The following is a 17456-nucleotide window of genomic DNA, read 5'->3' on the forward strand; positions in this document are numbered from 1 at the left end:
TTACATATAAAAGATTTAAAGCAACACTAAGGAACATTTTTTACCTTAAAGTAATGTTTCCAAAATCGTATCAGTGGTTCATCAAGTCGTAACAGGGTGAAAGGCACTTCTGGATTTGCTTTGCAGCCCTATATCTGCTATAACCACACTATGCAAGTTTGCCAAACCGGGTCGCGTTTCTGTAGTTCGAATGAGACGCGAGGAAACTACAATTTTGACTTGCTTTACGTCAAGGATTACAATAGTCATCATTTAGGTTTTCTTCGTTTCTGATGTCGCAATACATCATACTTTCATGAAATCATGCAACATACTCTACCTTGTCTGTGGACATTGTTCATTCCAAAGCCGGTGCTAGATAAACAGCGAGCGTGCGTGCGACAGTAGGCTGCGGGCGGCGAAATTATTTACGACAGCGGTAATGGACAATTCCGCTTCCAACCTGTAGGGCGACCGAAGAGGAAAAGTTCCTTAGTGTTGCTTTAAGAAAAAATATAAATTTATATTTGTGTGTATATATGCACATACATGTTTTTTATTTATATCATGCTTCATTTTACTAAAAAAATATTTTAACATTTTCTACTTTAAAAAATAATAATGTCTCTATTCAGTAAGGACACATGATCAAAAATAACATTAAAGACATTTATTAGCCTGGGTTTCCCCATGCTGCCTTGTGCGCAGCGCGATTTTATTCACGCTGCTAGGCAGCCTGGACACCATGGACCAGATTTTCCCCTCAAAAAGGGGACCAATCACAGAACGGGGAGGGAGCAGCAAGACGATGACGACGTCTATGCGACACACCGAAGCAGTTTGTTTATATCTATGGATCCAACATGGCAGCAGACGCGAAGTTACCTTTCGATGCAGCCTTAGATAGTGTTCTAAGTAGTTTAGTCGCTGAACACCATCGTGTACGTATAAATCTCTGACCCATCGTCTTCTTCCTCGTCGAATTTCTGTCGCTCTACATACGTCATCTGGTATAATTGAAACGATTGGCTATGAGCTACGTACAGGCGCATTTGATAGACATTCGTAGCGCCCAATAAACGGCTCTGGGCATTCGTAAACCACGCCTCAAATACGAGAAAATGAACATGTGGCTCAATGAGACGAGGTCTGACGTTAGCCAGGCTAGACATTTATAACATTTTTATTTAAAATAAATGATGTTCTTTTCAACTTTCTATTCATCAGAGAATGCTGAAAATGTTTCCACACACAAAAAAAAAATTAAGTAGCGCACATCTGTTTTCATCATTGCTAATAATATTAAATGTTTCTTGAGCTGCAAATCTTCATATTAGAATGATTTCTGAAGGATCATGTGACACTGAAGACTGGAGTAATGATGCTGAAAATTCAGCTTTGATCACAGGAATAAATTACATTTTAAAATATATTCACATAGAAAACAGTTATATTATATTGTAATATTGTTTCACAATATTACTGTTTTATTTCATTTTTGATTAAACAAATGCAGCCTCGGACTTCTTTCAAAAACATTACTTCAAAAATCTTACCAACCCAGAACTGTTGAATGAAAATATTGAGCAAAATTAAATTTTTGTCAGTTAGTCATATATTAGATAATAACATTTTCAGGATACTGTATTTTAAACACAATTATGTAAAATCCAAATAAGCTTTACATATCTTTATTGGAAAGGGTTTAAACAAAGTTTTTTATTCTCTTTATACAAAAAATATTGCACATTCACCTGTGGAGCATTCTCTAAGACAATAACAGTTTACACGCGGTAGACAATTTTAAGGACACAGTTACAATAACTTAGGACATTAAAGAGTCTCCAACAGGAGAGAGATGCCCGGGTCCCTGATCCCTGACCGTGCCATAGTCCTGCATGAGGACTGCAGATGTGAACAGAGGAATAAACTGCAATGTCTGTAATGTAAGACTCCTGACACAGTGCTACAGCGGATCTCAGTCCTTGCAGAGCCGAACCACGAGTAACCATGTGTCCCCCCAGATGTGTTCAAGTGCCCTGATGGAAGAGTGGAGTAACATCTCACAGCAAAAACTGCCAAATCTTTCTCAGTCCATGAAGATGAGATGCACTGTAGCACTTAAAGCAGCTTTTCATATTGATCCCGCTCTGTTCAGGGACTCATTACAGTATTTACAAGTTAACTCTCACCAGAATTGAACCTAGGCTCCTTTTGTTAATTTACCCGAGTCAAACTTGCGTGTTAAAGCATAATTAGAATGGAAACGCCACTTTTTAAGATTGACCGTATTTTCGTTTTAGGTCAAAATGCCTTTTGAATGGGAGTGCTAGGGGCACTTCTATGATAGCATCAAAATCGCTATTTTTAAAACACTAAGAAGGCTCGACACAACATGAAACTGTGCTCGAAGTATCACCAGGGGCTCTACACATGAACTCCAGCATTGACAACATTGCTTGTGTACACAAAGTTTACTAAAAAGAAAGGTTTTGTACGACTCACTTTATCAGTTAGTGTTTCCGGTGGCTGGAATTTTGTCAGTCAAAAGTAGCCGATCTCCGAATGCAACGTAATGAACTGACTCCATATGAGGAAACGTCATGAACTTGTAATTTCAATGAAAAGCATGATAACTAAGATAAAAAATTATCCGTGAATTAATATGGAAACAAGCTTTAGGAGCTTTCCATCTTTACTCTCCTCATGCTATTCGGAGATCGACTTCTTTTGACTGACAAAATTCCAGCCGCTGGAAACAGTGAGTCGTACAAAACCTGTAATTTTAGTAAACTCTGTGTACACAAGCAATGTCTCATTTGTTGAATCTTTTTATGAATATGAAGACATGTTAAGAAATTTGCTGGAAGCAAAGCAGTAGAAAGTGAGAGGATGTTTACACATATACAATGAAGGATGGCTCTGTTTGTTTGAGTGTTGCAGAGAGTCTGTAAATGTGCTGACCAAGACATTTCACAATGTTATCTGTCCACAGTGTCTGTTCCTTTTCACAGTGTGTTCTGCGTGTGGGAAACCCTAGTCTCAGACATAAAGCAGAGCTGAGATGACTAATCTACAGACCTGCTCGCTGTAACTCACACACACTTTGCTTCATTCTGCGAGTCCAGAGCAGAGGGACTTTGAGGTCTGATTGTGGGTCAGATGGGGTAAAAATGTGAAATACATCCAAAACCTATAGTGAAGTCTGCCTTGAAATCTGGCAATGGTTTACTTCTGGAACAGCTGTCATGTTGGATGCGTGCCTATGATGCCTTACAATTTAAATTAACAAAGTTCTTTGTTTGCAATAGCTGATTGCAACTATAATCTTTTAATTTCTCACTTGCGTGCATTATAAACCAAGAAGATCTGTATGTATTACAAAGAGGATGTTTTTGTTGTTTATAAAGATTTAATGTGCGGCGGTAGCATGTAGATGCTAGTGAACTCTTTTGTTTTGACTAGCGTGGCTTCCTGCACGTCTGAGGCTCGTTCGGAGGGTTTGTATTGTAAACTACACTCTTAACAGCTCAGCTGTCACTGCATAATGAACTGTTTTCGTGCATGATTAACGAAATATACTGCTGGTTTCATTCTTGATAAATGGTTGGTGTGTGTGTGTGTTGTTTTTGTTGTCAGCGAGTTCAGTGAGTGTAAATGTGTTTATATTGTTGAAGTCTCTGTGGTAAACTGTATTGTCTGAAGAAACAAGTTGCTTATGCTTGTACAGAAACACAGAGGATCTATTCCAGAACTACTGTAGTGAGCTGCTGCTGACAGACAACTAACCATGAAAATAATAAGTGTGTGTGTGTGTGTGTGTGTGTGTGTATGTATGTTTATATATATAAATATTATTTTTTTTCTATATATAAACACTATATATATATATATATATATGCACAAGAAATGTAACAAATATTATTTATATTATTAAAATAATATTTTAATAATATAATAATATTTTAATAATATAATATAATAAACTTTAAATTTTTGAGCCATAACAATACATTTCTTGTGTATATATATATATATATATATATATATATATATATATACACACACAAGAAATGTATTGTTATGGCTCAAAAATAAAAAGTAAAACTCCTTACAATGTCGTTTACTGGATGTGATTGACATTGAAAAAAAAGAATAAATGCCTTTGTTTATACTTGATTTTTATTTGATTTATGCTGAACGAAAAAATTATAAATAAAATGCAGTATTGCAGTAATAAAAACTATATATATATATATAAATAAATAAAAAACATTCAATGTAAGCAGCGACCTTGTGTGAAATTAAATCAGTCGTCACAGACCTCTGTTGTGAGAGAGAAAGTAGAGATCAGCTGTGCATTTTCATTTGAGTGAGAAATATGATGCAGTTTACAAGTAGATATTTAACAGTTTTATTGTAATATTACATTCCACTTATTTTAAACTGTTTACAGCCTGCTTGTCGTCTCTTGTGGCTGAACTGCACAGTGTGTTATGACCACTGATCTATATAATGACATTCTATATAGATCAGTGGTTATGACTCACGTACATTTTATGTCACTTTTATGTACGATGGACGAGGCCACAAGAACAAGCTTCATTAGGTCATTATAGAGGTCTGATGATCTGAATCGAATCAGGCCTGAAATAGATGGTGGGCAGTTTCCAGGGAGATTGTTGTCAGAGAAAACCTGATGTTTGGAAGCATCGATTAACAATGTTGTTCATTGCGTCTCTGCAGGCTGCAAATACAAACGCCAATGAGGTTTTTGTAAAGCATGGATTGAAGAAAGAAAGCTTAGAGTGATTTTAAATATGTAATGCTCAGCAGGGTTAGTCTGTGAATCAGCGATGTCGTCAGTCAATGAAAAGTCTAGGCCAAAGAGTTGTCGTTTACTTTAAGGTGGAGATGTCATGTACTTGTTTTTCTTCTTTCAGCCGCCCATCCGAGTCAACCCGAGACACTAAACACGCTGGAGCATTATGATGTCATTGAACCACACCTGCTCATTGGAGGACAGCAGAGACCGGTTAGTCTCATCAAGTCAATGGTAAGTCACTGGTAAAATCAAGCCCCCAGTTTCTTTCTATTTCAATATATTTTTTTTTATTTTTTTATTTATTTATTTATTTATTTATTTATTTATTTATTTATTTATTTATTTATTTATTTATTTATTTATTTATTTATTTATTTATTTATTTATTTATTTATTTATTTTTCATGTTCAGCTTTCTTTAATGTGGGATGTTGAAAATGGTCTGCAAAGTTCCAAAGCACAAAGTCAATCCAATGGGAGTTATTATTGATATCAGTGTCACTGTTTCTGAACTCCGTTGTTGCCTTGAGTTTTTTTTTCCGGGAACGAACACGTCACAATATTCCTCATTTAAATAATTAATACGCAGAATAAAGGGGCGGGGCCTGGTTGAGTTAGTTAGTAGTGTGTTGAAACTCACGGTAATGGTAAGGGGCGGGACATTTTCCAAACGCACTCAAAGCGCTTGACCAATCACAACACACTGCTCCAGCCGACCAATCAGAGCACAGTGTGCTTTTCAGAAGGAGGGGCTTCATAGAGACAGGAACTAAACAGAGCTTTACTGACAGACTGGGAAGAGAGGAGCTGCAACAATGGACAATATGGGAAAAATAATGTGTTTCAAGCATGAAAAAAGCTAAATCAAGACTTTTTAAATATGGCAAATCGGCATAATAGGTGCTCTTTTAATGGGTTGCATATGCCATTATACACATATTGCATTGTCAAAACAAGGTCTTGACCAAAAATTGCTGCACCTCTTGATGGAAATAAATGTTGTGATGTTATTTCCATCAATTTTTTGAAAGGTCTTGTATTGGCACAGCACTCTGTAAAGTCTCCTCCAGCACATCCCAAAGACTTTCAATGAATTTAAGGTCTGGACTCATAAGTGCAAATTCATGTGTGAAAATGATTCTTCAAGCTCCTCCCAACCATTCTTTCACAATTTGAGCCTGATGAATCTTGACTTTGTCATCCTGTGGCCATAATGTGTTTTCCTACATGGTTGTTTAATAAATGAAAAGCTACACACTCCATCAATTAGGGTTAGGAGAACTCTTGCCAAACATATAACATGTTAGAAACATCATAACCACTGCAATAATGACCCAGTCATAGACTCTTAAGCATTTGCCATTTTAAATCCAAACAGCGGCAGTGTATGTTGACTTTGAAGATAAACGTGTTCAGTACAAACTATGATCACATGCCTGTTCTTTTTTGAACAAGGAGTGAGTTTGAACAGTTTGATATACCTTGGGAAGCAGCAAACAGACCTGCATATGAGGGAACATGAGTCCTGGAGGGGAAATGTTGCTTTTGTCCTTAATGAAAAACATTTCTCAACCAATTTATGGAATGAAGACATGCAGGACTGGTTTGAAGCCCATTTGTCTGTTAATTTATTTACTTGGAGTGTGTTGTTTTCTTACTGGAGTTTTTAAAAAGGTTTTATAGAACATTTTTTACATGTGTACTGCCGTGAGCAACAATCATTAAGAGTAAATCAGACCACCTAGGGATCTGTGTGTGTGTGTGTGTGTGTGTGTGTGTGTGTGTGTGTGTGTGTGTGTGTGTTTGTTTATATTACATTGTGGGAACCAAATGTCCCCACAAGGATAGTAAAACATGAGATCACCTCCATTGTGGGGACCAGCCAGCGGTCCCCACGGGGGAAATGGGTTAATAAACATACTAAATTATATTTTTTTGAAAATGTAAAAATGCAGAAAGTTTTCTGTGATGGGTAGGTTTAGGGGTAGGGTTAGTGTAAGGGGACAGAATATACAGTTTGTACAGTATAAAAACCATTACGTCTATGGAGAGTCCCCACAAAGATGTGTGCGCCTGTTTGTGTGTGTGTGTGTGTGTGTGTGTGTGTGTGTGTGTGTGTGTGTGTGTGTGTGTGTGTGTGTGTGTGTGTGTGTGTGTGTGTGTACTTGTTTTACCCACATTTTGAGGACCAAATGTCCCCACAAGGATTGTAAAATCCGAGATTGTGGGCAGCAGCCAGTTAATGAACATTCTAAATAATGCTTATATGAAAATGTAAAAATGCAGAATGTTTTCTGTGATTGGGTAGGAAATAGAAAAATAGAAAATCCAGTTTGTACAGTATAAAAACCCTTACACATATGAAGAGTCCCCACAAAAATACCAGAACCTAACATAACATAACCAAACATAAATTATGACAGTTATGACGTTATCAATTCATATGACTTTCTTTCTCCTGTGGAGCACAAAAGAATAAATCTTTACACATTTTTTCCATACAATCGCAATTCATAGTAATCACTTCTGTCAAGGTCAAAAAAGGACAAAAGTGTAATTAAAAATAAATAAAAATAAATCACATTTATCTCCAATTATATATTTTAAGGAACAGGCAGTAATTTTGATCTCTAAAAATCCTGTCCCTAAAATCTTTTTTTTAGTTCAGTGACCCACTTTTATTTTATTTTCAATGAGTTTTTATTTTATTTTATTTTATTTTATTTTATTTTATTTTATTTTATTTTATTTTATTTTATTTTATTTTATTTTATTTTATTTTTATATATATATATATATATATATATATATATATATATATATATATATATATATATATATATATATATTTATATATATATATATATTTATATATATAGGCTATTTTTTTTTTTTTTTTGAGAGAGTTGCTGTTACTTTGAACTGGCATTTTTAAAATGGAATGATGATGATTGAAAGATCATCAAATAAACGTTCTTCAAAACCAGATTCATCATATACTTGATACATTTTTCTATAAAATGGATAATCAAGTAAACCTAAGTTGCTTCAGTCCAGTAAGTGTTCATCCTGAAATATTACCAATAATTACCAATATATAATAGTGTAGGCTTTAAAGGGTTAAAATGTATCTTGTGTTCCACAGGGGAAATGACAGCATAAGCAACATGAGGGTGAATAATTGATGGCAGCACTGGTGAATTTAGCTGAATTATTCCATTTAACTTGGTCACTGTAAAATGCACAAGTTCTCCTTTACAGCCCTTGTAGATTTGCATGCATTTGTCCTTTTATTTATGGTGTTTTGGCTTTAATAGGACAGTCAAGGGAGGCAGTTACTACAGGGAAAGATAGTATTTGAAATGTAGAAATGTATCGGGACATGGCACAGCCTGGACCCCCATCATCACAATCAAGCACATGCGCTATCCGCTGCGCCAAGGCTTCAACTTCACATGTGTTTTTCAGATCATTGTTCTTCTTCATGACCCAGTTGGCATCGGCTCACTGACACAATGACTTTCTCCTGTACAGTTTCCTGGAGCAGCGCAAGAACATCCCTGAATACTCCCAACACCACACACCAAGGCTTTTCAGGGATGAGGCTTTTCAGCTGGAATGCTGAGTTTTGTTTTTGTGGGACATTTTTTAAATATACTGACACTTTAAACTTTTGTTTCGTCCCTTTTTGCTCCAGTCCTCCAGTGGCTGTGTAGATCCTCCTGGTGGTCTTCGATAAAATTGAGATGGGAGGTAATGTTATTGTTGGAGACCAGTGATTATTCAGTAATGCGAGTCTCTCTTGTTCCTTTGCAGTAGATTTATTAATTGGTGATGGAGATTTTGACTTGTCAACTGATTTGTTTACTGACTCTTTTTATAGGCCACCAGTAAGGAGAGAATGAATACTTATATAAGCCATTGTCAGTCACGTCTGAAAGCTTTGTTGAGTTTTTTCGTGCTTTGAGGTTTTGGACCCTTGCAGTGATTTAACTTTGAAACCTCTCTGAGGAACCCTTACAATGGTGTTAAATTTGCTCCATTTGTTTGCTTAACTATGGATTTATGGAGGTCAAAGTTGTTATTGGTGGTTTTGTAACCAAGGGAAATCCATAAGAGCTTCAACCCCCAAATGTCTTCTCGTCAGAGATTTATACATGCAAGAACATGCACTCTTATGAACCCACAAACTCCCATCTTATTCCATGCGGTTTAATCATTTTTCAACCAAGACGGTGAATGTTACGGCCATGTGTTCAATAAAGATGACGTACATTACAGCGATTTTACAATGGGAAAGAGTTTGGAATCCCGTATTTTACTTGGGTTTCTCTGTTCTTCATCACTTGGATGAAGGTCAGCCCATATTCTAGGTCAAGTTTGTGCTAAACACTTAGCAAACGTTCCCTCACGATCTGATTTACCTTGTGTGAATTTGTCACGACTGTAACCGCGCATAGACATACATATGCAATGACGCATGGAGCTCTTCATGTTAGACAGATGATTCATGCTTATTTCTGCTGTATTTTGTCAACGCCTGGCTGGTTTAAATCCATTTCCCTCAGAGCCTCGGAGTAAATCTGCCGAACTTTCAGACTTACAAAGCGTGAAGAGAATTAATGTCAGAGAGAATTGAAACATAAAACTAATCCTGACAGCTATAGACCTCCGACACAATGGCGGATTCATTTTATCCTGCATTAAAGCCCACTCAAAGCTGGAAATATGCTTTTTCTCTCGCTGTCTATTGGTCTGAGGCCTTGCATTGTCTGTTACGCAGCAGTTGGGCTTCATCTTCCACGAATATTACCACTAACAAAACATGAAACGGCTACTGCAACCCATTTCACTTTCTAAACATTTAATGAGGAATATGCGTTTTGGGATTTATTTGGGACGAATGGGATTCAATCGGGAATATGCATTTTTGTACTAACCGCTTGGTCATTGACTTCAGTTGATATAACTGTGTGAATAAACCAGCTCTTTTACTCACACTATTTACTCATTAAGTCATGCAACTGAATCCATAAACCCTCACATAACATTTCAAATTATTATCAGTAAATCAAAACCAAGTAAATGTTGAAAAGCAAGCGATCAGACTCTTTGACAGTTTGAAGTGCGCTGAGAAGGGTTCACCATCACAACATGGTGTCCAGAAGTGTCACAGGTGTGAGTAATTATGTAATCAACCAATCAGCTGCCGTCTTTTCAAGTGCCAATCAACCAATTATGACAACCAGCGTTATACGGGTAAATGGAGATGAAATGCTAATGCAGCAACAGGTGTTTAATGAGACGGTTAAGTAAAAAAAAAAAAAATTTAACTTAAAAAAGGGAAACTTTTTATGCGTTTTGGCCATTCATTTACACTACAACTGCGTTTTAGGGGGCCTAAAAATGCAAACTTTTGAAGGCGTTTTTGTTTCTGAAGAAGTTTTTGAAAACGATACCATTATCTAGTGGTGAGCAGATCGAGGCTTCGTGGAACACTGAAACAGTTGAAGCAAAAGTGCCGTATTGTGTCGAGGCTTCGAAACAGTCCGACACCCATCTCCACGGTGACCCCTAGTGGTCAGAACAGTGTAAATGCAACAAACACCTGGGCCAAACATACCCTGGTAATCCAGAGTTCTCGCGAGAGCACAAGTTGAATTTGCTCAGCGAGTTACTCTGGTGTCGAATAATGTTGCTCATTAAATATGCCCCTCGATCTGAGCTGCACCAATCACATCGGGTTATGAACACCAGTTGTTTGAAACGGCTTTGGCCGCTACAGTGATCGAGTTAGACTTGGCTTTTTATCTAAAAGAGGAAAAGAAGACGCCGCTCGAATCGTTCCTTTGCAAGAAGGACGTTTTTGCTGTTTTGCCGACCGGATACGGTAAGAGTCTAATCTACCAGTTAGCTCCGCTGGTAGCTAAGCGTATGGGGTTTATTGTTGTGATTGGTCGTAGTGTTATCCAATTGCGTGCAGTGAGATTTTCAAATGCATACTTGGTGCCGCCCCTCGAGCTGGCCGAGTTTCATTAGTCGACGCCAGACCATTAATCTCTTAGATTTAGGTCTGGATTTCCAGGCTAGGCCAAACATGCATAAAAACACCTTTTGCAAAAAAAAAAAAATTGGAAGTAAAATATTTCAAATGCAATTATCTAATCATCTAATAAGAGTATCAAGTGTCTATATGTTCTTTTATCAATTGTTCAGGGTTTGTTTTGTTTGTTCTATGAATGGCTCAGCTAACAGGCCAATAATAGACTAGCTGCCATTATTAATTTTAATTATACTAATGTCTAATTAAAACGTCTACAAATGTATAAAACTGATCAGAGATCAGGTAAAACCCACAGACACTTGTTCGTTGGTTCTCAAAGACTCATGATTCATGGATTGACAGAGATCATCACATCCAGCGGTGACCCATTGAAATTTCGAAGTGTTTCGAAACAGTTATGAGGTAATGAAGCCTCGTTTACTGAAATCAATCGAACCATTGATTCGGAACAAAAGATTCGTAAAGGTTTCGAAGCGTCATGAAGCAGTGTTTTGAAATTGCCATCACTATCGCATTTGTGAAAACGTTGAAGTCCTCTGCATGTGTATTACGTGTTCAGTCTATAGGCGTGTAGTTTTTCTTTACAAAGTGACATCGCCATCTACTGGCCTGGCAGCAGAATACCGCATTTTTAGTCGTTTCCATGGATCCATGTGAACGGGATCGTTTTGACAACATTGCTGTCTGTACACGAAAAACACTTTCGTTTTTAGTATATATATATATATATATATATATCTGTGTGTCTTTGTCTGATTTTAGGGTCACCCTGGATCACTGAAGGTGCTGATTGAATTGGACGGGGAGCAACTGCTACTTGCTTTACAGAAAAATGAGTAAGTCTTCCATTATTCTCTCTCTTTCCCAAATACAAGGTACCATGGTATAATGATGGTTACAGAAGGTAGTGCCATGGCACTTTGATACATATTATAATATAGCAGCAGGGGTTTTCAATCTTATAGATGCAACGGACCCCTAAATATGATCAAAGGACTCCCATCATTTAATTGAAAAGGCATCTATATTTGTGTATATACTGTATAAAGACACATTTAAACTGTGGGGAAACAAATAATATTGTAAATATTATTTGAATTTTTTTTTCTTCATTACATTACTATGTTTTGTCCGTAATCCCTATAGTACTGTTTGATTTACTTGTTCCAATGTTCTATTATTTATTTGATTTATTTAAACTTTTTTACATTTTATTTATTTATTTTATATAATATCGTATTTAAATTTGACTTTTACATGTTTTACACTGTTTTCTTCTAAAATTGTCTACCACTTCTTTCCAGACACTTTAAAGAAATGCTATTATTTCTTTTGTACACCCACTTTTGTTTCATCCTAATCTAAAACCATTTCTGAGGTATAAATGAATCTGAATCTGGCGGTTCCTTTTGTCTGTAGATTTAACACTATACAATTAATATGGGAGCACTTTCAAACAGAACCTGAATCATTTTGCCATTTTTATTTTATAACCATTCTGACTTACTAAATCTCAGTAGTCTATTGTAGGAATTGTGGGGGTTTTACCATAGTTTTGACTATTAAAAAGGTTGAAAACATGCATGTAATATATTTGTATGAGGATAAATCAAATACAGAAACTTTTTGCAATTTAAATAAGATATAGGCTACTATGTGGCCAGAGTTTGTGGACTCTCTTATATAACATCTATATTACGTGCTTGTCAGTTTTTGCATTTTTGTGCTGCAAAATATTGAATATTGAAGCTATAAGTTCAGTGTATATTTTTATCAAGTATTTGAGTATTACATAAGGCATTGTAGTATATGGCCTTGTAATAATCCATGTGTCCTGCTTTTAAAGGTTGAGCTGACACTGTAAGTGTGTGTTTCTGAAGTGAAAGAGCAGCGTGAAGCGGTCAGTCAGGTCGGCGTAATGAAGCTTGTGTCAAACGAACCCTCGCCAGCTCTGTTTTTGAATGCAAATGAACATTCGCTCTGACAGATTCATGCTGGGAGCGACAAATCTCCACAACAGTGTCTAATTACTGAATCCACCGCAGAGGGAATGGCAAACGTGGACGCCCGTGTTGTGCATCATGCAGAAAGCCAGACAGGCTGCAGGGGAGTGCGTTTCTGAAGGGTAGATGAGCGGGAATGACGTAAACTGAGGTCACCGCGTGAGCTGGAACTCACCTCTGATTTTATTCAGGTTGACATTGATGTTCACGGTGAGAGTGATTGAGAACCCTTCTCTGGTAACACGGAGTGTGTGTGTGAATATGAACCAGAGCGTGAAGAGGAAAAAAAGAAACTGCGCCGGAGTTAAATTTGCAGGGGGTGAATTATACAGTGTCAGTGACCTTGAAGTTATAGACTTCTCAGAGACTACATTCACTGTGCTTCTAAATGTGGCGAAGATCTTGCTTTCCTTATCAGACCGTACACTAAAATTGCTTTGCCATATTTTGAACTATTTTGTTTCCTATTTGAATATATTTTAATGTATTCCTGTGATCAAAAGCTGGATTTTCAGCATCATTACGCCAGTCTTCAGTGTCACATGATCCTTCAGAAATCATTCTAATATGATGATTTGCTGCTTAAGAAACATTTCTGATTGTTAGCAATGTTGAAAATAGTTTTGCTGCTTCATATTTTTGTGGAAACGGTGATCCATTTTTTTTTTTTACTTGTATAGAACGCTTAAAAGAACAGCATTTATTTGAAATAGAATTTTTTACGTCTTTAATGTCACTTTTGATCAAATGAATGCGTCGGGACATTTGTTGGGACCTTGTCGGGACATTTCTTTTGGTCCCAATAAGGAAAAACGGCTTATAAATCATATTAAGTGATGTTTTTTGAACATCTAAAAACGCAGAAAGTTTTCTGTGATGGGTAGGTTTAGGGTTAGGGTTAGTAGATGGAATATACAGTTTGTACAGTATAAAAATCATTATGTATGGAAAGTCTCCATAAAACACAATGTGTGTGTTTCTGTCTGTCTTCAAGTAACCAGAACTGCAATAGAGCCTGTTTTCCACACAACTTCAGTGTTATCGTGACTTTTGGCAGGGGTTGGAGGTGGTCAGACAGTGTTGTGTGGAAATGAAATCCAGCATGTGTAATACTGTATAAGGAAGAGAAAGCGAGAGATCTCGTGTGAGCCTCCTGCTCCAGTGAAGCTGATGAATTCCAGTTGTTGAAACTGGATGAAGCAGAGCAGAGTAGAAAAAACATTTGTCAAATGAAATTATCAAAATTGAATGTTCATATTTGTTTTTCATTCTCTCTGATTTCAGCACAAGAAGTTGTGGGTGGTGGACAAGCACATTCATTTAAGGGGTCACTGCATTTCTTTCTTTCATAAGCAGCAATGAAGCACGTACGATGATCGTTGTGCGTTGTCTTTTATTCTATATGACAGTTGATTCACTGAAGCATGTCAATGTATGTGGGAAACACTAGCGCAACATGAGTCCTGTGTTGAGTTAGAGAGACTCAATAGAATATGATATAAGGTCATGCTAATGTATAGTTGACAGACGACATGATAAGGTGAATTAAATAGTCACAAATGTCTGAATGAGCCCCTCATTCTTAGTTCATCTAGATAAGAGCATGAATTCAATTTATTCTTCATTTTATCCAAAGCCCCTAATTAAGTTGTGTGAGCACATGTAATTTCTGTGAATAACCTGAAGTGGAAATGAAGTTAAAATTGGATCTTATCCTCTTTAAAGAACAGAACAAAGTACATTATTCATCTACCTAGTCAAATGCAGAAGTATAATTTGTGTGCCCAGTGGGACGGCATCACTCCTGTAGTTCCTGAGGTTGTAGGGAGTATTGAACTGTAGGGTGTTTATGGCGTTACGGTGTTGCACTCACTATGATGTTGGTTATTCGGGCTAAAATGTCACACATTAATATACCGAACCTTCTAATGCAATAATGCAATAGGGCTGATTCTTAACTTCGCTTTTTTTTTATATGTAGTACTTTGCAAAATGCTTAGGCTTGTTAGTATTTTCACTAAAAAATATACATTTTAAGTCAGTTATTTATATATTTTGCTGGAGTGTGTTAGTAGGAAATATCAGTTTACATTTCCAAACATTCATTTTGCTATTAATTGTAATAATCCAGTGAGATTTGTGTATGCACAATGATCTGGTATGATCTGATCTCACTATTGTTGAGTCTGTCTGTGATTACATGAAGAAACAGAAAAACACTGAGACTAAATCCAGAAGACCTGCGGGAACGTCTCCAAGACGCTTGAAGAAACCTTCCTGCGTTTAAGTGTGTTGGTGTTTTAGTTTGTTGGGTTGTATCTTTCTGCATACTCAATCTTATTTAGACATGTAATCTTTAATGTGTTTAAGCAAAACAAAAGCCTGCTATTCTCAGGACGAGAGGAAGTGATTTTTGGACTGTTCCCATGGTAACAGGGGGGGCGTGTGAGATAGAGACAGAGGGGTGGAAAAGGAGACAACCTCTGTGAAAAGCATCTCATGAGCGCTGTAGACGTGTTATTATCGGAGACATGACCTCTCTATGTGCCAGACAGGAGAACAAGGGCTGCACAACACCTTCTCACATTATCATGAAGCGATAAAGCCGAACAGATGATGAATATGGACTCCTGGAAAGCGTTTCAGAAGAAACGTAGGAACATTAGAAGGGAAGATAAGATCCGGCTCTGTTGGAAATACTCTCTCTCTCTCACACACACACACACACACACACACACACACACACACACACACACACACACGCAACTTAATCAAATAGACTAAGCGAACTGAATCCCAAATGTGTGTGAAAGATGCATGTGAAATGCTTGAATGTGTGTGTGTGTGTGTGTGTGTGTGTGTGTGTGTGTGTGTGTGTGTGTGTGTGTGTGTGTGTGTGTGTATACTGTATATGGATGGATGGATGGATGGATGGATGGATGGGTGAATGGAACGAATAAATTATAGGTCATATTTCACCAAAATAGTTAACATTAGTGAACAACTTTAGTTAACATGAACTAAGAGTGAACTGCATTTTCTACAGCATTTATTTAATCTCAGTTAATGGTAATTTCAACATTTACTAATACATCATTAAAATCAAATGTTGTATTGGTTAACATTAGTTATTGCGTTGGTAACTAACATGAACAAACAATGAAAAGCTGGATTTTGATTAACTAACATTAAAAAATATTAATAAATGCTGTAACAAATGTATTGCTCATTGTTAGTTCATGTTAGTTAATACATAATGTTAACTAATGAACCTTATTGTAAAGTGAGTTACACTTTATTTTAAGATGTCCTTGTTACAGTATACAATTAAGTACTAATAGTAATTAACTATGTACTTACTAATTAGGGTTAGCTGCATGTATCAATGCATAATTCACTGTTATTACTATAGTAACTACAGGTAAAATCTGTAACAGGGACATTGTAAAATGAATTGTTACCTTAATGTGTTACCAAAAATATATTTTCTTACATATTAAAAAATATAATTTTTCATACTTCATTACAGTTAAAAGTGATGTGATTGTGGTAATTCAGTCCTTTGAACCACTGTTTAGAAATGCAGTACATGAATACAGCTCTTCATTAGTGCAGATGAAGTTGCCTGAAAAAAAACAAGACTTTCAAGTGCTGAGTCGTATAACAGTGTTGTTCAGATGCCCTTATCCAGAGCTCCAATTATCTGACAGCTTACAGCGGTCATTAATGAAGGAAACCGGATCCTTGACATTCTAAATTAATTAGACGAGTCCGAAAAACACAGAAAACATCTCATAAACCCCCAGGATGCAGATCGAGAAGGTGTGTTTGTCGCAGCCTTCAGTCTCTTTAAGTCTTGCTTAATGGGTGTGTTACACACACACACACACACACACACACACACACACACACACACACTCATCTGTCATTCTCTTTTATCAGCCTCATTGTGCTGCTCTCTCGTCTCACCAGCTCTGCGCTTGTTTCTTCCACAGATCTCCGCCTCTTCCTTCAAGTGCCTAATGGTTCTTTCATCATTGCACGATTCGGTCAGAATGTCATATTGTGATTAGTATTGCATGATGAACATTCAGCATTTGACAGATGCTGCTCTGATATCAAGCCTATATGTGACTCTGGACCACAAAACCAGTCACATGGCTCAATTTTTTAAAATTGAGATATATACATCATGTGAAAGCTGAAGCTTTCCACTGATGTGTGGTTTGTTATGGATAGGACAATATTTGGCCGAGATACGACTATTAGAAAATCTGGGATCTGAGGGTGTGAAAAAATCGAAACATTGAGAAAATCTCCTTTAAAGTTGTCCATTTATGTTCGATTGTGCAGCATTCACTCACAAAAATAAATGTTTTATATATTTACGGTAGGAAATTTACAAAATATCTTCATGGAACATGATCTTTACTTAATATCCTAATGATTTTTGGCATAAAAGAAAAACCGATAATTTTGACCCATGCAATGTATCGTTGGCTATTGCCACAAATATACCCGTGTGACTCGTGACTGGTGACGTGATCTAGGGTCACATATCAAGTCTCAGATTACATCAAAACAG

At 36.7% G+C, this 17456-nt stretch overlaps 1 protein-coding gene across 1 annotated transcript in view; it reads left to right on the plus strand.

The window, feature by feature from the left end:
* Nucleotides 1–17456, plus strand: part of adam12a (ADAM metallopeptidase domain 12a) — a 108304-nt gene that overhangs the window by 17868 nt on the left and 72980 nt on the right. Inside the window, exons 2-3 of the mRNA XM_084434046.1 lie at nucleotides 4923–5035; nucleotides 11631–11704. Coding sequence (XP_084290172.1) covers nucleotides 4923–5035; nucleotides 11631–11704 — 187 coding nt within the window. The remainder of the gene's footprint in view (nucleotides 1–4922; nucleotides 5036–11630; nucleotides 11705–17456) is intronic.

The sequence above is a fragment of the Rutilus rutilus genome (assembly GCF_951802725.1).
Source record: "Rutilus rutilus genome assembly, chromosome: 16".
NCBI lineage: Eukaryota > Metazoa > Chordata > Actinopteri > Cypriniformes > Leuciscidae > Rutilus > Rutilus rutilus.